This window comes from Thunnus maccoyii, chromosome 13, assembly GCF_910596095.1.
Source record: "Thunnus maccoyii chromosome 13, fThuMac1.1, whole genome shotgun sequence".
NCBI lineage: Eukaryota > Metazoa > Chordata > Actinopteri > Scombriformes > Scombridae > Thunnus > Thunnus maccoyii.
The window spans coordinates 1,077,849-1,102,458 of record NC_056545.1 but is presented as its reverse complement, the minus strand read 5'-3'; the positions used below and the strand labels follow the sequence as shown (position 1 = coordinate 1,102,458).

The 24,610-nt window shown below is 40.6% G+C and overlaps 2 protein-coding genes across 2 annotated transcripts; one reads left to right on the top strand and one right to left on the bottom strand.

Moving 5' to 3' along the window:
- Positions 1-7,734: 7,734 nt before the first annotated feature.
- slbp2 (stem-loop binding protein 2) lies at positions 7,735-15,313 on the bottom strand. Its single transcript, XM_042430343.1, has 9 exons — positions 15,173-15,313; positions 12,956-13,105; positions 12,611-12,694; positions 11,999-12,076; positions 11,765-11,908; positions 11,507-11,689; positions 11,145-11,307; positions 9,525-9,654; positions 7,735-8,683 (listed from the first exon to the last, which is right to left on the bottom strand). Exons 1-9 carry the CDS (start codon positions 15,223-15,225, stop codon positions 8,619-8,621), a joined length of 1,050 nt encoding a protein of 349 aa, XP_042286277.1. The 5' UTR covers positions 15,226-15,313; the 3' UTR covers positions 7,735-8,618.
- A 1,234-nt stretch (positions 15,314-16,547) lies between these two features.
- zmat2 (zinc finger, matrin-type 2) lies at positions 16,548-21,966 on the top strand. Its single transcript, XM_042430344.1, has 6 exons — positions 16,548-16,647; positions 18,475-18,574; positions 19,138-19,261; positions 19,531-19,604; positions 20,753-20,898; positions 21,112-21,966. The coding sequence occupies exons 1-6, from the start codon at positions 16,630-16,632 to the stop codon at positions 21,253-21,255; spliced, it is 606 nt and encodes a 201-aa protein (XP_042286278.1). The 5' UTR covers positions 16,548-16,629; the 3' UTR covers positions 21,256-21,966.
- The last annotated feature ends 2,644 nt before the right edge of the window (positions 21,967-24,610 follow it).

Here is a 24,610-nt window from a genome sequence, read left to right as displayed (position 1 = left end):
GTCTGACCGTCCGTCCGTCGGGTCTGTCGCGGGGGGGGGAAAGGGGAGGGGCCGAGGGGTTGGAGACTCCTCCTCCTCCTTACACCTCAGGGCCAGGTAGCCCCGCCCACTCTCACAAGGGCATCATCAGTCAGCTGTTGCCCCCGGCAACCCACCTGGAGAGGAGGGAGAGAAACACACGGTTACGTTCACACAGACGGACTCTGAGGCCGCGTTTAGACCGAATCAGTCCGGCGTTAAGGCGGCGGCGGCGGCGGCGGCGTGTCGTCTGAGGTAACGGTGAGACGATGAAATACGATCCAGGAAGTCGAGTTGGAGCCACAGATTAATGCATTTAAAGATTTAACAGAAGCAGCTTTAATACTCAGACAGGATTTCACAACTTTGGAAAGTTTTCACGGCGGCAAATATTTTATCTTTTGTCACGACGATCGTAAAATAAACAATTAAACGCGGCGTTCACGTCACAAATTAACGTTTTACAACCCGCTGAGCTGCAGACACACAGAGTTACTACATGTCTTTCTTCTTGTTCCTTCAGCTGCATGTTGGAGCTTCTCTCTGCAGTTTGTTTTGACGTTCATCAAGTTTCTGAGTTCACTGAAAATCAGATTTTTTAAGGGGCGGGGCCTACGAGCAGGATGTGTGACATCACAACTAGCTTGGAAGCTACTTCTGGTTCAATACACAACTTACACAAGTGTGACGTGGAAACTTAAAGCCTCCAGAGCACAAACACCGAGACGTCTGTGTTTTGTGTTTAACTGCTGCTGAGGTTAGCATGCTAACCAGCTAGCGCCGGGCCCGTCCTGTCTCGTAACACCACGTCGTACCTCCAGAGGCGACAGTGAGTCACTGTAGCGTCCAGTCTGCCCTCAGTCCAACATGAGAGGAAGAAGAAGTAGCTACTTCCTCTTCGGGTTTAGCTCAACGTTAGCACTGAACTGATAGTTGCTAGCACACTTAGTCAAAGCCGTAGCTAACAGAGCTCTGATAACGCGCTACTGATTCGGCGCTAACGTAGCGTAGTGATGTGATGTGCTGCCCCCAGCTGGTTCGGAGTATGAACCGCTGGATCCTACGTGTTGCACCTTTAAGGGTTTTAACAAGATAACTGAACTTTTTTTGCGGGAAAACTGTATCAGACACAAATTATTATTCAAAGTATTTTATATGTATCTTAATGTTTCTCTACGACGTGTGTTTAACGAGCTGATTAACAGCCGACCAGAGACTTGATACGACCGTTGATTATTAGTTTCACACAGTTGAAACTAATAATCAATATAAACAAGTTTAAACTGTTTTTAAATGTATTTTTTATTCCAATCTGATGCAAATAGATTATTGATAAATATCAGAATTAAGCTATTTATTAATTTTAGCATCATATTATTGTTTACTATCACCTGAACCAGTCCTGATACTGATGTAGATCATTAGAAGTCCTGATACTGATGTAGATCAGTAACAGTCCTGATACTGATGTAGATCAGTAGCAGTCCTGATACAGATGTAGATCAGTAGCAGTCCTGATACAGATGTAGATCATTAGAAGTCCTGATACAGATGTAGATCAGTAACAGTCCTGATACTGATGTAGATCAGTAACAGTCCTGATACTGATGTAGATCAGTAACAGTCCTGATACTGATGTAGATCATTAACAGTCCTGATACTGATGTAGATCAGTAACAGTCCTGATACTGATGTAGATCAGTAACAGTCCTGATACTGATGTAGATCATTAACAGTCCTGATACTGATGTAGATCAGTAACAGTCCTGATACTGATGTAGATCATTAGCAGTCCTGATACTGATGTAGATCAGTACCAGTCCTGATACAGATGTAGATCAGTAACAGTCCTGATACTGATGTAGATCATTAACAGTCCTGATACAGATGTAGATCAGTAACAGTCCTGATACAGATGTAGATCAGTAACAGTCCTGATACAGATGTAGATCAGTAACAGTCCTGATACAGATGTAGATCAGTAACAGTCCTGATACAGATGTAGATCAGTAGCAGTCCTGATACAGATGTAGATCAGTAGCAGTCCTGATACAGATGTAGATCAGTAGCAGTCCTGATTGATCATCTGTCGATACCGATCAGATCGTTCTATTTTCAGCAGCAGAAGATATGAAACGTTTATAAAATATGAATCTGACACACTGAATTGATCTTTATGTTTCCTGGTGTAAATCTATTGATCGATCTGATGTGAACGACAGTCGAAGACGTTGATTGATCCTCCAGAGAGAAGACGTCTCACTCTGACTGAAGCTTTAACGAGCCGGACGACCAACGATGAACCAGATTGTAAAAAACAGACGTCGACTCATTTCATGTCGATCGATTAATCGTTGCAGCCTTGTTGCCTGTTTTGTCCCTTAATGTATGGAAGCCTAAAGGGGACTAAATTAAAATCTAATTCCATAAAGCATTATCATTTTCCACAGATGTACAGTATGTTATTAATGAGTAAAATTTAAGATGAAAATGCAAAAATCCAATTGTTTATTTATATGTAAATATAAATGTAACAGACTGGTTCAGTCTTTGAAAATCAAATATCAAGATCTGTTTTTATTTAAAAATTGTTAGAAAATTACATTTTAATTTTAATTGTGACTTAAATATTGATGCATAAATGGAAAAATCAGGTTAAATTGTTTATATCACATTTTAATTTTACAATTTTAATTATTTAAGAGTCAAACAGCTTCTCCATTTTCATTTTAATACACATTTCAATATAGTCCCCTACAGGCTTCCGTAGCCCGTTTGAGTTTCTTAAACACGAGGAGCCGGGCCTCTGTTGACCCCTCGTTCCTCTCGCTCACTGGGACCAGTATCCCTCTGCTGGGATACAACATGACCAGTCTCTGCTTGTTAGTTTCAGCTCTGATCTGATTGAACACAAACACGTGTGTGATGTAAAGACGATAAATCATTGAAATAAAGAAAACAAACAAAACTACACTTTGACACACAGAAGCCTTCAGATCAGGAAATAAAACCAGATCTCATCGTTTAGTTAATTAGAGCAGACTGGTTCATCTGGAGATTCTAAAAACTGAATATTGTTGAAATATTTGTAATAAAAAAGGGAAACAGATCTGTGATACAATGAAAAATCCCTCAATTAACAATTGTCTTGATTCATCTGATAAATGTTTAGTCATCATAAAAATCAGAAAATAGTTTAAAATTATCATCCAACCTACACTTCAAAGCAGAGCAGAGCTGCAACTAACCATTACACCATGATCAATTCATCTATAGATTATGTTCTTGATTAATCGATTAATCACTTTGTCTAAAAAATGTCAGAAAATACTGAAAAACGCCCGAAAAGAGTCAAAAATAATAGAAGTAACATAAGTATTATGAGCTTGATGTAGTTAAAGTATTGCAGTAAAAGTACATAAGTATTATGAGCTTGATGTAGTTAAAGTATTGCAGTAAAAGTACATAAGTATTATGAGCTTGATGTAGTTAAAGTATTGCAGTAAAAGTACATAAGTATTATGAGGTTGATGTAGTTAAAGTATTGCAGTAAAAGTACATAAGTATTATGAGCTTGATGTAGTTAAAGTATTGCAGTAAAAGTACATAAGTATTATGAGCTTGATGTAGTTAAAGTATTGCAGTAAAAGTAGTGGTTTGGTCCCTCTGACTGATATATTATTATATATGACATCATTAGATTATTAATAGTGAAGCATCAGTGTTAGAGCAGCATGTTACTGTTGTAGCTGCTGGAGGTGGAGCTAGTTTACACTACTTTATATACAGTTAGCTAGTTTAGTCCAGTGGTTCCCAACCTCGGGGTCGGGCCCCTCCAAAGGGTCAGCAGATAAATCTGAGGGGTGGTGAGATGATTAATGGGAGAGGAAAGAAGAAAAAACAAAGTTCTTTGTCTCTAATCTTTGATTTTTGCTGAAATATTGGATCATTTGAACATTTATTGAAATGAAAGCATGTGAGAAGTTTAGAGGGAAAAATCACTATTTGGTGGAGCTGTTAACAACTCATAGACATGTGAAATGTGACCCCGACTACACACTGCTTTTTGTAAGACGTCAAAAGACAAAAAGGTTGGAAACCACTGGTTTCATCTTTAACAATGTGTTGTATTTACAGCACTAATCGAGCTGCAACGATTAATCGATGGACAGAATTTATTCACCAACTATTTTGATAATCAATTTATCGTTTTGAGTCATTTTTGAAGAAAAAATATTAAAATGATCAGGTTCCAGCTTGTTAAACGTGAATATTTTCTGGTTTCTTTCGTCTCTGTGACAGTAAACTGAAGATCTTTGTGGATAAAACAAGACATTTAAAGACGTCGTCTTGGACTTTAGGAAACATTGATCGATATTTTTCACCATTTCTGACATTTTACAGACCAAACCACTAATTGGGACAATAATCATTGGTTGCAGTTCAGTGTAGATGGATCAGAGCTGCAAACAGCTTCACCTCACTTATAAACCAGCGTCCAACACTGTGATGCTACAGACGGCGTTACGCTTCCTGACAGTATCCAGATGAAACATTTAGTCGATTAATCTGTCAAAAAATAATCTGATTCTAGTTTGATAATTGATTAATCGTATCCAGAAAAAAAAAAATACAAAGTACAATATTTCCCTCTGAAATGTAGTGGAGTAGCATCAAATGGAAATACTCGAGTCATGTACAAGTACCTCAAAATCATACTTCAGTACAGTAATTGAGTAAATGTACTTGTAATGTCTAGAATACATAGTACAGTATGACATACTTATTTAGACATATTGATGGAGAATTTTGGCTCCTATAAATAAGGTCAGATGCCACAAACGCTTCAGATTCTGGTTTTAGAGCTAAAAAAAAACATCTTAGTGTTCCTGTTTGGCTAGCATGAGATTTGTTGTGGTGAAGTGATGCTGTTTGGGGGTGATGTGGAGGCCGCTGTGCAGCAGAGCCGCCTCTCCGGCCGCCTGAGGCCGCTATGCAGCCCGACCACAGCCGCCTCTCCGGCCGCCTGAGGCCGCTATGCAGCCCGACCACAGCCGCCTCTCCGGCCGCCTGAGGCCGCTATGCAGCCCGACCAGAGCCGCCTCTCTGGGTGCCTCAGGCCGCTGGGCATCTCCGGCTGCTGCTGCTGCTGCTGCCGCTGCTAGCTTGTGGCTAACACATCCCATTGTTTTCAATGAGGGATGCTAACACGCCTAAATAGCGGTTTCCCCGGTTGGGCGCAGAATAAATGTGAGTTTGTCATTATGAGAATCTGACAGCAGCTTCGTGAATAAAACAGCTCGTAGTTCAGATGTGGAATAATAGTTACATCACCCAACAGTTAGCTAGCTATAAATAATATGTCATCTCGTTATTACTCTCAAGGTCGGCACAATCAATTCAGCCATTTTGGTCGCTGAAACCAAACTAGCTGGCTGAATATTGAGCCTCCTCCTCGGCCTCACGGGGTCCAGGGTTTCGGGCCGGTCGGCTCCGCGGGGCTGCGGGGCCAACAGGCAGCTACACCGGCCGCCTGGCAGCATCCCGGGGCAGCAGCAGCAGCAGCAGCAGCGAGCTAACGGCGGCTAACTGACCGAGCTAGCTGACCGAGCTAGCAGCGTTAGCCGCCGTGATTTCACAAACAGTAAATATCAGCCGGGATGTTCTGCTGCACCGCCCCTCCTCCGGACCGCTGCTCAGAGCGGATTTATGAATAAACCCGACCGCCTCACAGGCCAGCTCACACGGAGACTCTTGTAATACAACATCGGTGATAATAACGGGGTGATGATGAGCGTGTGGCCGGCCTGCGAGCTTCTCTGAGCAGCGTGTGAGGAGGAAAACACGGCGGGATGCTGCGGGATGGACCCGCTAGCTTCCACACACGGAACCACAAAACAAGCGGGCATTTTTGCGCACTCACAGCCGGGCGGCATGCTTACCGTGTCGGACAGCACCTCCGGGTGACGGGGTGATGCTGCAGCAGGCTGGCAGACAGCGGCGGTGCTCGGTGTATTGACCCAGTGTTATTAAAGAGCAGGACGCACCGCTCCGCCCGCCGCCGCCGCTGTCAGCACCAAACCCACCACAATGAATTAAAGTCTGGATCTAACCGCACGGAGCGGGCGCTGCGGGCTCCGGGACCAACCTAAACATCGGCTGTAATCAATGTCCAATGTCTCCTAATTATTAAAGCATAATAATACAGATTTCTGCGTGCACACGCCCGTGAGCGGCAGGCATTCATAAATAACATTTACGGTGCCAGGCAGGAGGAGGAGGGGCGGTGCTACACCTCATCACCGAGCTCCGGCACCTGCTGTTTATTTACACTTAACGCTATTTTATTATATCAGCAGCACAAACAACTGCAGATTATAAAAACAACAATCTCTCTTAAATAAATATAATTCAGCAAGTGTCAGAATTAGCCCCAAAATGCTGAGGGATGATGGGAGTTGTAGTTTGAAGCCCGATCAGAGCAGCTTGTTTACAGCAGCAGGTCTGCGGTCTGATCTGTCTGTCTGTCATTCCTGCGGTTATTATTCCATCTGCAGACGGTGTGTTGAGCAGGAGAAACGATGTACAAGCATCGCAGTTTAAAGGACAAACACACTGAAAGTGATTATTGACCGTCAGACAGTTCAGACTGATGCTGAGAGGCTGCAGCAGCAGCAGCAGCAGCAGCAGCACACCATGTGGACGGAGGAGACACCAGAAGCATCCAAACAGCCCACATCAACATCACTGACTCATTTAGGTCTTTAAAAGCCTGTCAATGCAGGACAAGAATCTCATAAAGTTGCAAACATAATGTGAATTTAGTGGTAAATGTAATAATTTAAAGGACACGCTCACTCTTAAAGCAACAGTCAGGAGCTTAAATGAACATTAAAGCTGTTTTTTCTTGCTGTAATCATTCCTCCTGTTCATACTGACCATTAGAAGATCCCTTTATAATGACCTTACAATGGAAGTGATGGAGGACAAAATGTATTCAAAGTTTATCTGAAGCTAATATGAAGCTTCAGCGTCCAAATGAGTCAAATCAAGTAGATATCTTTCAACGTTACAGTCTTTTTAGTGCCAAAGTTCCTCTTTTTGTTACTATACTTCCACCTGCAGCTCAACAGGGAAACACTGTCCGAGGAAACACAAAGAGGGAATTTGATGCTAAAAAGACTGTAAATGTGTCAGATATCCACTTGATATGACTAACTCAGACTGATGAAGCTGAATAGAAGCTTCACACAGACTTTTAAATGACAAACTGTGGATTTTATCCTCCATCACTTCCATTAAAGCACATTTGAAGGATGTTTTAATATCCAGTATGAACAGGAGGAATGATTACAGACACCTGACTGCTGCTTTAACACAGGCTTTATGTGAGTAACATGAACACGTCCCTTAAAAAGTAATTTAATGGACAATTTAAAGGGTCAAACCAAACATCCTCTGCTTCATATAATTAATTGTGTCTGACATGTTATGACCACAAAACAGTTCAGGTACCTTGTTGAAAATCTGTTCTTCCCTCATTTAAAGTCCAGATCTGTGAATATATTTAAAGTTGTGATGTCATAAATCCTGCTTATGTACACTTATGTTTTATATTTTTTTATTACCTCGTTCTGTCGTTTGTTGTGTTTTATATGGATATGGTTTGATTGACCGTTGGACAAATACATTTTTAGAAACTGTAGAGGAAGAATCTGAATTTATAACACTTTATTTACATCTTTATTAATGATTTTTACATCTTTCAGCTTTGCTTTCAAAGCAGCACAAAACGACAAATTGAGAAACACAAAAAAAAAAAAAGTAAAAAAAAGAAAAAACTCACAACAACAGAAAGCGACAGCCTTTTTCCCTCCGATAAACAAGGTGTGTTTTTTTTTTTTTTTTTTTTTTTTTTTAGAAAAAACATGGCGGTGCAGAGGAAGAGGAAGAGGAGGAAGAGGAGGAGGAGGAGACGGACAGCAGAGTACGAAGGTGAAGGTGGACCAAAGATAACAACAACAACAACAACAGCCTACAGACAGGCGATAAAGTGACCAAATGTTCAGCAAAAAAAATAAATAAATGAGATTCAAAAAGACAAAATAAGTGACTTCAAGTACAAAAAACGAGCAGCTTTTCCAGCGGTGCAGAGACGTGACGCAGGTGAGAAGAAGTGCTGCATCGGATGCAGTTCAACAGAAAAACAAACAAAGTGTCTAAACTATCGCTCCGGTCCAAAAACGTCCCAGCTGTCCTCCCTCTGCTCAACGCCACGACGCCTTCAAGAGCAGCCGGGAAATCTCAACACCTCCAGGGTGCTTGAAGGAGAGGAGGAGGGCGGGTCCTCTCAGCAGTTCGAGGGGGTCCCGGACCAATCGCGTCCCTGCTGTCGTTATAGTAAATCCTCAGTGATCTTAAAAAGACAAAAAACGTATACCGGAAGCGTCGACTCGCTCGGGGGGGAGGGGGGGGACGACGTTAAAAGGTCCAGACGTCACATCGAGCTTCCTTCAAGGTGATGACGAAGGTGTTGAAGATGTTGACGGACGACTGAACCTTGCTGGTTTACGGAGCTTATTATGGAGATCCGCTGATGATCAATATGGATTCCATAAGAGCTGATCAGAAACCATCGGGACCTGCTGGTCGTCACAGCCGAAATCTGCCGACAAAAAACAAAAAACCAGGAAGGTTAAAACTTCTGCTGCTGGTCATCGAATCTCACACGCAGAGACAAAAACAACCAGATATATCTTTATTACTCACTAAAAAACATGTCCGCCGCTGAAAACACACCGACAAACGCTCCATTTCCTGTTTGTTAGTTACAAACTACACAACGATTAGTAAAGTCATCTATTAGTCTCAATTATTTTACTGGATTTACTTTTATTTAATCTGATTTGTTTTATCACCTTGTGAAGCACTTTGTGACATCTGTTGTGAAAAGTGTTACATAAAGACTAAGTCCAAATTCTGGTTCCAGCTTCTTAAATATGAATATTTTCTGGTTTCTTTAGTCTCTGTGACAGTAAACTGAAGATCTTTGAGACATTTAAACGTCATCTTGGACTTTAGGAAACATTGATCCACATTTTCTGACATTTTATGGACCAAACAACTAAACGATCTTCAGTATGAACCAATGAGCTTCCAGCTGAGAGCCAAACAGGAAGGAGGAAAGTGTTGAGAGACGGACCAACGTGTTGGAGGTTAAAGAACATAAAACCAAAACGAACCATCAAGTTGACTTTGAACATGAAGAATGTTGTTTTCAGGGTCGGATGGATCTGAGTTTAGTTTTAGTATTCAGAGATAATAATAAAAAGGTGTCGACCTGCCCTGAACGCGCCGTTTGTGATGTTTTCTACCTTCTCGTCAGTATTATAATAACTTCTATTATTATATTATTGTTTTATAAATCAACCGTCATGTTTCTCCATTTAATTCATAATAAAACTCTTTGTGTCTCCAGTGTCACGGACGTGTTTTCACCGTCTCACCGCGGGCGTGGTCGGCCTCCAGCAGGAGGCGGAGCCAGTCGGTCATGTTGTTGGCGGTGGTCAGCTGACTCCTGAAGGAGTAGCTGAGGCCGGGAGGGGAGCGAGGAGGCCGATGGGACCGGTCGGGTTCCTGCAGGAAGAGAACGGGACGATAAAAAAAACGTCAGATAGACACATTAATACTTTACCAACACTTCACCATGGCAACGCAGCGTGACAGTATAAAGCCAGGCAGCCTGTTTTTGTCTTATCAATCACCTGATCTACTATCAGTCCGTCGGACGACTGGTTGGATTTCTGAGCAGTTCTGAGCTCAGATTTCCAACATGGCTGCCGTCAGAAACAAGCTGTTAGCTAATCTATAAAACAAGCCGTCAGCATCAGAGCGGGTGTGGCTACAGGTGCAGCAGACGGTGATGTCACAGTGTACCGACACACCGTGGAGTACGCCGTGACATCACTGAGTTAAACCACTGAGTTTCTCTTAAAGCAGCTTAATGACTCATTAAAGGGAAACCTCGACCTGGATCCTGTTTCCATCTTATTGTGTCTAAAGTGTCTGATGGGGACAACGGTTTTTGGGACGGGTCCAGTACTGAGTCATGGTCTCTTCCATGATGTATTCAGACACTTGGAACAACAACCTGTCAGTGGCAGAAACACTTTTACTGGACGGACGTTAATGCGGCGCCATCACTCCAAAGTATTAACCTGCAGCCTGCGCTCGCAATACAGGACCAGTTTCAAACATGATTGTCCCCGTTAGTCACATAGTTTCCCTCTAAAGAGTTCATATTCTGCTTTTAGAGGTTTTCTGTTATTTAAATGTTCTGGTGTCGGATGTTTAACGAAATGCTGCCTGCAAGTCAAAAATCAGGGCTTCAACTTGCGGGGACTTTTTCCTTTAATCTTTGATTTTTGCTGAAATATTGGATAATTTGAATATTTATTGAAATCTTCATCTGAAAAGTAACTAAAGCTGTCAAATAAATGTTATTATAATATTTCTGTAACTGAATTAGATCAAACCGTAGACTGTATAAAAAATATGGACGTAGTTACCGTGACGTCACCCGTTGGTTTCTGAAGAGCGGTTTTGAAGCTCAAAGTGAGCCGCTCCGGCCGTCGCCATCTTAGCAGTGCGTGACGCTGCCTAACTCCCAGCCAATCAAAAACGGGCAAAGAGGTGGGCCGAACGGCTGAAACAAGCCACCTAGCGGCTGGCAGACCTGTCACTCAAAGCAGCCATGTCCTTCATTATGCAGAACTTTATGGCTTAATAACATTTAAACGGGTGAGTTATAAAAACATTCACCCCCCGTACAGTTGTCATGAAAGAGGAAATTAGCTACAGAGACCAAAACCGTTGTTTGTACCAGGCTGTAAACATGTTTATTTCTGCTGTAAAGTTGGGCATTTTAACATGGGGGTCTATGGGGATTGACTCACTTTTGGAGCCTCAAGTGGTCGTTCAAGGAACTGCAGTTTTTTCATGTTTCAGCCCCGGAGGTTCCCGCTTGGATCAAACCCAGTAAACCGATGTCTTAACAACAACCTGAGAGCTTCCAAACCTGCAGAACGGTTTCGGTTGAGATCTCGTCGTTTAAATAAAACGTTTACCGGTGACAGCGGGACGCTCCAGGGTCCCGGCAGCTCCAGCGACATGTCGGCCGACAGCGGAGACACAGAGGAGGCCTTAGAGGCTGCCGGAGTCTCCTTCTCTCTCTGCTTGTCTCCTCTGTCCTCACACAGGTCAGAGGTCATCTTCGCCAGCTGGCTCTGCCTGCCACAACCACATTTCATCTCACTTTAACAACAAAACAAGCTGAAAACATTTAAAGCTGCAGTGGCTGATTTTTGGCCATTAGGGGGCAGAAGTGAGCAGCCTGTACTGGGAACCAGTCTCACAGAACTCTGACCTCTGAACATAAATGAGAGCGAGCAGGAACGGAAGGTGACAGGTGAATTGTGGGTACACCTACAGTTGCTCCACCGGGTCCGGAGCGCCGGCGGCGCCGGCGGCGGCGTCCGGCTGGGCGTCGGTGGGCGGGTCCCACAGGTGCAGCGCTCGCCTCCACAGACGCACCTGCATGTCCCAGGAGCGCCGGCTGTACTTCCTGTACTTGTTGGGAGTGGAAGGGTGGAGCTTCGGATCCCTCAGGTGTCTGAGGAAGAAGAGGAGGGTTTATTGATTAAGTGCTGATTAGTTATTGATTATTCTATTGGTTTCAGACACTCACTTGGGGACTTGCTGTAGGTAGTTCTGGTAGCCGCTGGTGTTTTTTCCGTACTGGATCTGTTTCTGCCGCCGCTTCAGAACCGCGGCGTTGGTCTCGGTGTTGGCCGGGTCCGGGAGGCGGGGGTAGCAGCGGCCGAGAGGAGGCCTGCGGGGGTCAGAGGTCAGAGGTTGAACAAGAGCTAAAAAATAATGAACTGAGTCCTCTCGCTGTTATATGATCTAGAACGTGTCAGACCTCTTGTCCTGATCGTCCGTCCCCACGGCAACGCTGCTGGTGGACACTTTGAGGATGCAGCGCTCCAAGATGGACGACCTGAAGGAAACAAACACCAACAGCTGGTCGTTCATATATAAAAAAAACAGGTTATTATAGTTTTAAAAGTCTTTACACCGGCTGCTTGTGTTCAAACAACAGAAGGAAACCTTCGATGATGCTCCGACACTTTATATTAAAAGTGTTCCTATTATTTTGTCCCTTTCATGTATGTTAATGGAGTGGACAAAATATCAGGAACACCATTCAATATAATGAACTCCAGTACAGCATCTATGACCTCAGTAGTAAACATGTATGTAAATATGTGCCAGACTGTTGACTGTTGGTATGCTAGCTGTTTCCCTCTGTTTCCAGTCTTTATGCTAAGCTAAGCTAACTTGTTGGTGTCAGTCTGACTCATCAAGAAGAGAAGATTTCCCAAAACGTTTATCTGTTCCAGCTGAAGAGCAGCCGCCATGTTTCTAAACTAAACGTTTTCTTTGTTTCTGCTGATGTCACATCACTGGACGGCTGTAAAATAATTTGATGTTAAGTTATAATAAGTTGTTGTTGTTGTTGTTGTTGTTGAACCTGCGAGGTTTGTTGCCGGCGGCTCGCTCTGCTCCTCGCAGGCCGCCGCTGGCAGCAGGAGGCGACGGGAGCGGAGACGCGTTACTGCAACCAGAACAAAAAAACATTTACTAATTATCAGAGCAGAATAATCGACTTCACATGCAAAAGTAAAAAAAAAACACTCAGTCAACAAAAGCAGAAGAGTTACAACGTCAGGAACAATAAGAGAGATGATCAATAGTTATGATCAGTGAAACATGCAGCGTTTAAAGATATCACAACATTTTATATGAAGATTCATCAATAATAAGAAGCGTTTGTATGTTAGACGCGTCTTGATGGTTGAACTGGTGTGTTTCTCACCTGACCAGACTGTCGTAGACGGAGCTGCAGCCGGGGAGGAGCCACGGCTCGGGGGCGGAGCATCCGGCCAGCAGCGGGTCGGGGAGGCCGTTCCACATGGCCGCCGACCAGCCCTTCGCACAAACACACGACCGCGGACTGAAACAGAAGCTGAAGAACACAAACACGATTAACGTCACGATGTAAATAAACAGCGATGAAGAAGTACTTTACTGCAGTAAAAGTACATCAGTATTATGAGCTTGATGTAGTTAAAGTATTGCAGTAAAAGTACATAAGTATTATGAGCTTGATGTAGTTAAAGTATTGCAGTAAAAGTACATAAGTATTATGAGCTTGATGTAGTTAAAGTATTGCAGTAAAAGTACATAAGTATTATGAGCTTGATGTAGTTAAAGTACTGCAGTAAAAGTACATAAGTATTATGAGCTTGATGTAGTTAAAGTATTGCAGTAAAAGTACATAAGTATTATGAGCTTGATGTAGTTAAAGTATTGCAGTAAAAGTACATAAGTATTATGAGCTTGATGTAGTTAAAGTATTGCAGTAAAAGTACATAAGTATTATGAGCTTGATGTAGTTAAAGTATTGCAGTAAAAGTACATAAGTATTATGAGCTTGATGTAGTTAAAGTATTGCAGTAAAAGTACATAAGTATTATGAGCTTGATGTAGTTAAAGTATTGCAGTAAAAGTACATAAGTATTATGAGCTTGATGTAGTTAAAGTATTGCAGTAAAAGTACATAAGTATTATGAGCTTGATGTAGTTAAAGTATTGCAGTAAAAGTAGTGGTTTGGTCCCTCTGACTGATATATTATTATATATGACATCATTAGATTATTAATAGTGAAGCATCAGTGTTAGAGCAGCATGTTACTGTTGTAGCTGCTGGAGGTGGAGCTAGTTTACACTACTTTATATACAGTTAGCTAGTTTAGTCCAGTGGTTCCCAACCTAGGGGTGGGGCCCCTCCAAAGGGTCAGCAGATAAATCTGAGGGGTGGTGAGATGATTAATGGGAGAGGAAAGAAGAAAAAACAAAGTTCTGATACACAAATCTGTTTTCAGTTTTTGGACTTTTTCTCTAATCTTTGATTTTTGCTGAAATATTGGATCATTTGAACATTTATTGAAATGAAAGCATGTGAGAAGTTTAGAGGGAAAAATCACTATTTGGTGGAGCTGTTAACAACTCATAGACATGTGAAAAGTGACCCCGACTACACACTGCTTTTTGTAAGACGTCAAAAGCCAAAAAGGTTGGAAACCACTGGTTTCATCTTTAACAATGTGTTGTATTTTAAAAGCTTGTTATATTATCCATTGTGTCAAATCTTCATCTGAAAAGTAACTAAAGCTGTCAAATAAATGTAGTGGAGTAGAAAGTACAATATTTCCCTCTGAAATGTAGAAAGTAGCATCACATGGAAATACTCAAGTAAAGTGCAAGTACCTCAAAACTGTACTAAAGTACAGTAGTTGAGTAAATATAGTTTATATGTAGTTATTTTCCACCACTGTCTGCAGGACAGGTTGAGCAAAAAAAAAAAAAAAAATCACTTAATATAAAACACAAGAGTCTTTTAAATCCAAAAGGGTTCAAAATAAATTTGAGAGAAAAGTAAATAAATTCAGATTTTTCTCTTTATTTTCCTCAAAGGGAAGTTTGATTTGGTTACATTTCCATTAAAAACACAAAGTTAATCAAAATTCTTGTTTTTCTGAAAAAGCCAAAATTGTGTATTTTTATGTTAATTTTCCTGTAAAATACTGAAGTCTGAAAACTAAATGTTTCAAAATAATAATAATTCAGAAAGAATTAAGGAGTTTAATGACGTTTGTTTGTCATTTTGTCACCAGTTACTCGTTAACTACATTTCCCATGAGTCTTCAACCTGTTTATCTTTTAAATGCTTCATTTTATCTGAATCATTTTAATAATATTCTGCCAACAAACACTAAATGTTAAAGTTGAGCAGAATCACACAAACCTGCTGCTTCGTCATCCTTCTAGAAACATACAAGTACTTTTAAAAAGCACGAAACAGTCAAACATGTGTGTTTATGTGCGGATCGACAGGGAGAGACTCTCGGAGTATTTTACAGATGCTACAGTACTTCAGAGACGTGTCAGCAGGTGTATTTGCGGGTATTTCCCGGGTTTCCTGTCTGAACGGTACCTGATTAAAAACCCCTCTCTGGCTGCTGTTACACACCTGGAGGAGAGCAGCGGGCTCTGCGCTGCTGTTTCCACTCTGCTGCTGGACATGTTTGCAGTTTTGAGTTTTGGCGCCTTCACTTCAGACGGACAGACGCCATTATTCCGCTTTCACAGCTTTTTAATGAGCCGCACCTGCAGGGGGGGCGGGGCCTACCGCCGCCGCCGCCCGCCTCACCTGCGCCGCTTCCGGTCTAAAAAACCCCTCCAGTCGCCATTATCACTGTGACGTCACTAACGTAATTAATAAAGCCCCAAATATACATCAACTATCTGTCTCATCAAACTAGACTTTAGCTTCTACATCCAACCTCCACTGTTACGGAAGCCCGGAGCGGTCATATGGAGAAAACATATCGTCGTACAGTGCGGTAAATGTTATTGCGCACGAGATACGTGTATATATGTACTGTGTTCATGTACTTTATCAGTGATTCAGTCACTATTATTGTGTCTCAGCTGATAAATACTGATTAGTTTACTAGATTAGAGGATCAGTCAGCGTGTGTTAGTGGAGCCTTAGTAACAGCTAATTGGCTTTACGTGGTTACATCACGGTAAAGTCTACAGGTCTGATGATGGCAGGCATGATCTGGATTAGGTGAGTTAAAAGTGCACCAACGGTAAACTGACGCTCACAAGTCATTCAACATCACCTCAATAAGTGCTTTATGTTAAAAGTGGCCTCCATATATATATATATATTTATTTCTCTATGACCACTCCAGGCCTCGGTACATGTTTCCTTTGTACAGTCAATAGTTTTATATCCAATTTCACTACTATTATTATTCCATTCTGTGAATAAATTTTAATTTTTTAAATTTAATTGGATGTTTGTAGGATCAAACTCGTTCTCTGCGTTCTGAGTCTGATGTACTTTAGTTCTACAGAAGGTCAAACGTTGAAAGACTGAAGCATGTTTTATTGTTTTAACTTTTTTAATTAAATGTTTATTTCACTCTATTTTTATTACAGTTATAGTCTTATAATCTATTTTTATTTTATTACATTTTCATGATATTTATTTCTCATGTACATCAGTGTCCGATAGTTTTACTGTCTGTGTTTGTTCTGTCTTATTATCAGCTGTCAGTCATCTGTGAACCTCTTTGATCTGCAATAAAAGTGTCATACAAATAAAGTTTGATTGATTGTTTTTATTTGCTGCTTTAAATCAGTTTCAAAGACTAAAAAAAAAATCAATGTTTGTGATTAAAGAAGTTAGATTTATGAATATACAATATTACATTAATAATGTAGTATTATTGGATTAGTAAACTTTTGGACATTTTTGGACAGAAGGGGGGGTTGTTTGTTTGTTTTTTTTGTTTGTTTGTCTATGGACCCATCAGTTCTCAGATGAACTAACAGCCTCCGTACAGCAGGAGGCGGTTTGCTCCTTTAAAGTTGGTTTTCGATCCGTCAATAAACACAAAGAAGAAGAAGACAAAGATGGCGTCTGGAAGTGGGGTGAGTTTCTTATCTGGGCTTGTTTTGTCTTTAAAAATACAATATTTACTTCCCAGCTAAGAGACTCCCGCTTTAGCATTTGTTTGTGTGTTTATCACAGCTGTTGGTGACTCAGACTAAATCGGTTTGAAGCATTTTAAAACCGTTTTTAAACGCTCGCAACCGGCGCGTCAGCTAGCGGCTAACGACAGCTAGCCTGCTAACGGACAATAACGTAAAGGTTTCCGGTTTAGTTTTAACCTCGGCGGTGTTAATGTTAACTTTGTGTTTCCTAAAGTATCGGTCTGAGTGACAGTTTATGTCTCTGCCGCATCATTAGAAGAGAATAAACGCTGCTAAACATTAGCTTCTGTTCCGCTAGCTGCCAAAACAATCAGACTTCCGGCCAGAATTCTTCAGAATAAAAGCGTCTTTAAGTTTTGTCATTTCACAACAAAAGCAACAAACACAGAAGCATTATTGATTAATCCGTCGATAAATTTCATAATCGATTAATCTGTCCATTATTTTTATTATTGATTAATCTGTCCACTATTTCCTCCATCAATCGATGAATCATTCTGTTCCCTAAAGCTCAAGATGCAACCTGCCAACTACTTAAATAATTGAGTAATTGTTGTTTTTTAAGAAGGAAAAACTTCTTATTTCAGCTTCTTATATGTGAATATTTTCTGGTTTCTTTAGTCCTCTGTAGCTTCTTTCTTTCACACAGCAGCAGATGTTCTGTGTCAGACGCTTTCACATCTCCTGGAAACTCTCTGTGGTTGTAATTCAGCATTTTTAAGCTTTTCATCAGAAATAAAACAGCTGTTTTTTTTTTTCTGAGAATCTTGTCTGCCTGTTTCAGCAGGTTGTTTCCAGAACGTTTCAGCATTTTGATAAATTCACGCTGTTATATTATCATTTCATCAGTGGCAATATATCATCTAACAAAGGGAGTTATCGTGACCTCATTCAGACAAAACCCTAAATGTGACAAAAAGACACCGTCACAACAAACATGATAAGACCGTACAGCTGTTCTGACGTATAGAGCCATGTGTTATTGATGAATCTGTTGTGTGATTGTATTTGTGTCGGCTGTAAACTGAGTGTCTGTGAGTTGTTGATCAGATGGAAACAGCAGTGAAACACTGACGGAGCTGCAACCGTCATCATCATCAGCAGCATCATAATCGAGTCATAGTTTTAGATGTTTTTTTTTTAAAGCTGGTTGCAGCTTCTCACATTCTGAATGTTGATCAGCATGAAATATTATAACAGACATATAAAACTAGTCTGTTTGGAACAATAAGTCTGATACGGTGAAACAAAGAGAGGTGTAGTTACCACGTTAAAGTCCTCAAAACGACGTCTCTTCTTCTTCTGTAAATATATTTTAACGTTTGACACCAGACGTTTCCTCCTTCACAGTAAAGTTCATCCTCAGTGTTTGGCTTCACGTCTCCACATTCACACTAGTGTCAGCTGAGTATCGAACCACGATTGGCTCCGAACTAGCTGTGACGTCATCGATCCTGCGCGTTAGTTCCCACGTGTTCAACCTTCAGCAGATCAAAGTGAAAACAAACTGCAACAGAGAACGACATCGACCGAAGGAACCAGAAGAAAAACATGTTTTTGACAGGAAGAGACTTTAATCAATAGTTGCAGCTCTTATAGTTTGATTATCAGAATATTGATTATAGATGTTTTAAACCAAGACGTTGCTGAATATGAACTGACAACATGCTGCTGTTTTCATGTGTATGTGAGAATTCTTCTTCTTCTTCTTCTTCTTCTTCTGCTGACTCGTCTCCTTCTTCTTCGTCTTCTTTTTTCCTCCAGTCGAGTAAAACTGACTTCCGTCGGAAGTGGGACAAAGAAGAGTATGAACACCTCGCTCAGAAACGGCTGACGGAGGAGAGAGACCGAGAGAGGAGAGATGGTGAGAAGATAGATAAATATTAAAACAGATCAAACCGAGAGGTCGACTCGGGTTCAACTTCATGTTTGTTTTCCGCTTCTGAGTTGTAGATTTAAAGGAGGAGTTCACACTTTTTTGTTTTTTCAAGTGTGTCATTAAACCAGCAGTCAGTCTTCAAATGAACATTAAAGCTGTTTTTCTTGCTGTAATCATTCCTCCTGTTCATACTGACCATTAGAGGATCCCTTCATAATGACCTTACAATGGAAGTGATGGAGCTCATATGAAGCTTCAGCGTCCAGATGAGTCTTTTAAATGCACTCAAAGCACATTTGAAGGATGTTTTTAATATCCAGTATGAACAGGAGGAATGATTACAGACACCTGACTGCTGCTTTAACACACTGGGAACACTGGGAACACTGGGAACTGGTCCTTTTACTTTCTCTCACACAAAGAAAACACAAACGTCGGTCCTGAGTCGTCCAGCAGTTTGTTCTGGATCATCTCGTCAGTTTGTGAAATGATGAACCAGTGATCAATATTCATATTTGTATTAACGGATAAATGAATGTGTCTTTCAGGGAAAGTGGCGCCGCCGGTCAAGCGGGACCTCCTGCGCCACAGAGACTATAAAGTGGACCTGGAGTCCAAACTGGGGAAGACCATCGTCATCACAAAGACCACTCCTCAGGCTGAGATGGGAGGGTACAACCACTTTCATCTTCCTGTTAAACTGACACCTAAACAAGACGCCGCTTATCTACACATATATGAACACAAACAACAAGATCCTGTAAACAAAACTCCTTCAAAGTTTAATGTTTGATGCTTTTATTTTGTTGAACATAAGAAACGCTGATTCAATAAGAACCGTCAGCTCGGACCTCCTTCTGTAACTTTTATTCTCCTGTTATATTAATGTTGATGTGATGTAACCGAATCATGTGGCGATAATGATTCTTCTTCTGTTTCAGTTATTACTGCAACGTCTGCGACTGCGTCGTCAAAGACTCCATCAACTTCCTGGATCACATCAACGGCAAGAAACGTGAGTCTGAAGCCGCCAAAGATCACCTGACTGTGTGTGTGTGTGTTTAACTGTGTGTGTGTGTGTGTGTGTGTGTGTGTGTGTGTGTGTTTAACTGTGTGTGTGTGTGTGTGTGTGTGTGTGTGTTTAACTGTGTGTGTGTGTGTGTGTGTGTTTAACTGTGTGTGTGTGTGTGTGTGTGTGTGTGTTTAACTGTGTGTGTGTGTGTGTGTGTGTTTAACTGTGTGTGTGTGTGTGTGTGTGCGCGCGCGTGTTTAACTGTGTGTGTGTGTGTGCGCGCGCGTGTGTGTTTAACTGTGTGTGTGTGTGCGCGCGCGTGTTTAACTGTGTGTGTGTGTGTGTGTGTGTGTGTGTGTTTAACTGTGTGTGTGTGTGTGTGCGCGCGCGTGTGTTTAACTGTGTGTGTGTGTGCGCACGCGCGTGTTTAACTGTGTGTGTGTGTGTGTGTGTGTGCGCGCGCGTGTGTTTAACTGTGTGTGTGTGTGTGTGTGTGTGTGTGTGTGTTTAACTGTGTGTGTGTGTGTGTGTGTGTGTGTGTTTAACTGTGTGTGTGTGTGTGTGTGCGCGCGTGTGTTTAACTGTGTGTGTGTGTGCGTGTGTTTAACTGTGTGTGTGTGTGCGTGTGTTTAACTGTGTGTGTGTGTGTTTAACTGTGTGTGTGTGTGTGTTTAACTGTGTGTGTGTGTGTGTGTTTAACTGTGTGTGTGTGTGTGTGTGTGTGTGTGTTTAACTGTGTGTGTTTAACTGTGTGTGTGTGTGTGTGTTTAACTGTGTGTGTGTGTGTGTGTGTGTGTGTGTGTTTAACTGTGTGTGTTTAACTGTGTGTGTGTGTGTTTAACTGTGTGTGTGTGTGTGTTTAACTGTGTGTGTGTGTGTGTGTTTAACTGTGTGTGTGTGTGTGTGTGTGTGTGTGTTTAACTGTGTGTGTTTAACTGTGTGTGTGTGTGTGTGTTTAACTGTGTGTGTGTGTGTGTTTAACTGTGTGTGTTTAACTGTGTGTGTGTGTGTGTGTGTGTGTGTGTTTAACTGTGTGTGTTTAACTGTGTGTGTGTGTGTGTGTTTAACTGTGTGTGTGTGTGTGTGTGTGTTTAACTGTGTGTGTGTGTGTGTGTGTGTGTTTAACTGTGTGTGTGTGTGTGTGCGTGCAGACCAGAGGAACCTGGGCATGTCGATGCGTGTGGAGCGCTCGTCTCTTGATCAGGTGAAGAAACGTTTCGAGGTGAACAAGAAGAAGATGGAGGAGAAGCAGAAGGAGTACGACTTCGAGGAGCGCATGAAGGAGCTGCGTGAGGAGGTGAGGAGGGAGGACACGCCCCCCCCCGCTGGTCACATGACGTAGGAGTCATCACTCCTCGCTGTGTTCAGTTTAAACAGACTGGAAGAAACTTGCTAGCGTAGCGACATTAATGCTAAAAACAACCCATAATGCATCATTCTCTGATGTGATTAATTTGTTACACCATCACCTGTGTGTGTGTGTGTGTGTGTGTGTGCGTGTGTGTGTCAGGAGGAGAAGGCGAAGGCGTACAAGAAGGAGAAGCAGAAGGAGAGGAAGCGGCGGGCGGAGGAGGACGTGGACTTTGAGGAGGACGACGAGATGGCGGCTGTGATGGGTTTCTCCGGCTTCGGCTCGTCTAAGAAGAGTCACTGACGCTCGGCGGCGGCGGCGGCGAGCGCAACCACACATCAGGACAGGAAACGTTATTTTTAACTCCGCCTCCCCTCGTTCGGCCGGAGTCTGTGAGCAGAACGAGACTCGACATGAAAGCAGCAGCGGCGGCGGAGTCCTGCTGCAGAGACCGCCGGGTCCTTTTTACCACCATGTTGTTATTTTGGTAGTTTTTACCCACCACTTCCTGTTAATCATGAAAACCTTTTTTTAATTCAGCAGCTTCCTGTCAGAGACACAAGACGCTTTGATGTGTTGGTTATGATCTGAGCATGCAGAGGGGGAAACAGGAAGTAGCTCTGCAGCACACGTGACGTTTCTGATCAATAGTTTATTGATTTTTAAATGTTCAGCTGCTGAAAAATAAGACCAAAAACGACACAAGTTTCCTTTAAGTTTAAGAACTTTTTATTGTTTGTTTGTTTGTTTGTTTTCATTAGAAACACGTTCAGAACAACAAAAATACATTTTAACAAGTTAAAAATGAGTTTTTGATATAAAGAATCTGATTCTTGTTGTTTTAATGAGTTAAATTAAACCAACAGGAAGTTAAAACAACTTTAAATATCAACAATTTAATTGTAACTTGTTAACTTTTTATTTTTGATATGTTTGAGGTTTGTTTTGTCGTCTATCTGGTTACAGTTTGTTTGAGGAAATGATTGATTTTAATAAACATAATTTTGTTTCTAATCGTTTGTCTCGTGAATGATCAGCTGTGTCGGGAGATGTTTGTCCACATACTTGTGGCCGTATCGTGAGTGCGTCTGGGTTCGTATATATGAGATCCAGTCAGTCAGAGTTGTTTTTTTAAGTTATTAAAATGTAAAGTTTGGGGTCGGAGCTGCTCTCGGCTCGTCCCTCCTGAGGGTTTGTTTCTTGTGCAGCAGCCTGAAACTGAGTTTGATCAACAGGAAGAAGAAGAGGAAGTTCGCTCTCTTTCCTCCTCCGAACGCTTCGCCGATTAATGACCGGCCTTTGTCAAAGTGCAGCGCTGTCATCAGTCACTGGAGGACGAAACAAACAACCACACGTTACACAACACGAGGCTGCTTCACATCAAACTGAGAAGAAACACAACACATGTTTAAATATTATTAAAAAACTAAGTAAAGCAAGTCTATATTAATTGTCCTGTAAGATGAAATGTTTACAACGAGGCGTCGAGACAAACACACAATAACAAGATAAAACATAAAGACAAACAGTAAACAAATTTAAATTAAAGGAACCAGTGTATAAATGAATTAGATATAATATGAATGTGTTGATTTAGTTCTACATGAGGACAATAAAACTTATTAAAATAATAAATCATTCAGTTTTATTGGCTGAGTTTGTTTAAACTACAAGGACTTTGACTCCGTCTTGTAGTGAATCTTAATGTACTTAAACAACGACGTTCAGGAAGATACACAAGGACAACAAAGCTGAACAAAACAGGAACAACAGACATGCTACAACATATTACATCTGTATACAGTTAAAACACTCTCTGTAAAGTGTAAAGAAGGATACAAGTAGTGCGAAGGTGAATAAATATTGAATGGGTAATGTAATAAGTTACATTATATACAAACATACACGTGTTTACACGTCTGTGTACAGTACATACAGCCTGCTTAAATATGTATTTGACAGTGATGATTGATTTAACCGCTCACTAGTGTGATGGTGAGGCAGAAGAAATATGATACAGTACAATAATAAACATACAGTACTGTTATATCATGATACGGTACTGATATATAATTATATGGTACAGTAATAATAGATACAATGATATAATGATACAGTACAATAATAAACATACAGTACTGTTATATAATGATACAGTACAGTAATAAACATACAGTACTGTTATATAATGATACAGTACAGTAATAAACATACAGTACAGTAATAAACATACAGTACTGTTATATCATCATACAGTACTGTTATATCATGATACGGTACTGATATATAATTATATGGTACAGTAATAATAGATACAATGATATAATGATACAGTACAGTAATAAACATACAGTACTGTTATATAATGAAACAGTACAGTAATAAAGATACAGTACTGTTATATAATGATACAGTACAATAATAAACATACAATACTGTTATATCATGATACGGTACAGTAGTAAAGATACAGTACTGTTATATCGTGATATGGTATGGTAATAATAGATACAATGATATAATGATACAGTACAGTAATATGATACAGTACAGTGACATCTTGATACATTACTGTTATATAATGATACAGTACAGTAATAAAGATACAATGATATAATGATACAGTACGGTTATATAAACATACAGTACTGTTATATCATGATACAGTAAAGTAATAAAGATACAATGATATAATGATACAGTACGGTTATATAAACATACAGTGCTGTTATATCATGATACAGTACTGTTATATCATGATACGGTACTGATATATAATTATATGGTACAGTAATAATAGATACAATGATATAATGATACAGTACAATAATAAACATACAGTACAGTAATAAACATACAGTACTGTTATATCATGATACAGTACTGTTATATCGTGATATGGTACGATAATAATAGATACAATGATATAATGATACAGTACAATAATAAACATACAGTACAGTAATAAACATACAGTACTGTTATATCATGATACAGTGCTGTTATATCGTGATATGGTACGATAATAATAGATACAATGATATAATGATACAGTACAGTAATAAACATACAGTACTGTTATATAATGATACAGTACAGTAATAAACATACAATACTGTTATATAAACATACAGTACTGTTATATAATGATACAGTACAGTGATGTCCAGATTATGAACAAAAACCTACGTGTGATAATAATGTTTGAACCTGTTTGGTTAAATGTGTGCAGTGGTGGAAGAAGTACTAAGATCTTTTTAGTATTAATAGTAGTATTAGTATTGCAGTATTCAGTGTTCACCGCTCTTGGAAGTTTTCATGATTCATTGTTTAAAAACAAGGTTTTAATGTGGATTTTCAGACACTGATCACCAAAAAAAAGACAATTTAACTTCAAAGCAAAAACATCTTTATTAACTCCAAATGTGAACAATATACAAATATATGAAACATCAACTATTACATGCAAAAGCTAAAGCAGAAAGTATCTGACATGTAGTGGAGATGGGATAAAAGATTTCGTTAACGTGCTGACTGTGTCGGGGGCTCGTTTTCATGTTTGTAAAGTGAACTACTTAACGTTAGCTTAAACCGTAGCTGACCATGGAGCTTTAGCGTTAGCCTCAATTTACCGGGATACGTATGTACCTTTTACTCG

Bases quoted from the DNA above. Each gene is read 5' to 3' on its own strand.
- slbp2 (XM_042430343.1), bottom strand. From the start codon at position 15,225: ATGTCCAGCAGCAGAGTGGAAACAGCAGCGCAGAGCCCGCTGCTCTCC. The intron at 12,077-12,610 runs GTTCAACAACAA...TGTTTCCTTCAG, and splicing joins GCCGGCAACAAACCTCGCAG to GTCGTCCATCTTGGAGCGCT. The intron at 11,690-11,764 runs GTGAGTGTCTGA...CTTCTTCCTCAG, and splicing joins TACCTACAGCAAGTCCCCAA to ACACCTGAGGGATCCGAAGC.
- zmat2 (XM_042430344.1), top strand. The intron at 18,575-19,137 runs GTGAGAAGATAG...TGTGTCTTTCAG, and splicing joins AGACCGAGAGAGGAGAGATG to GGAAAGTGGCGCCGCCGGTC. The intron at 19,605-20,752 runs GTGAGTCTGAAG...GTGTGCGTGCAG, and splicing joins TCACATCAACGGCAAGAAAC to ACCAGAGGAACCTGGGCATG.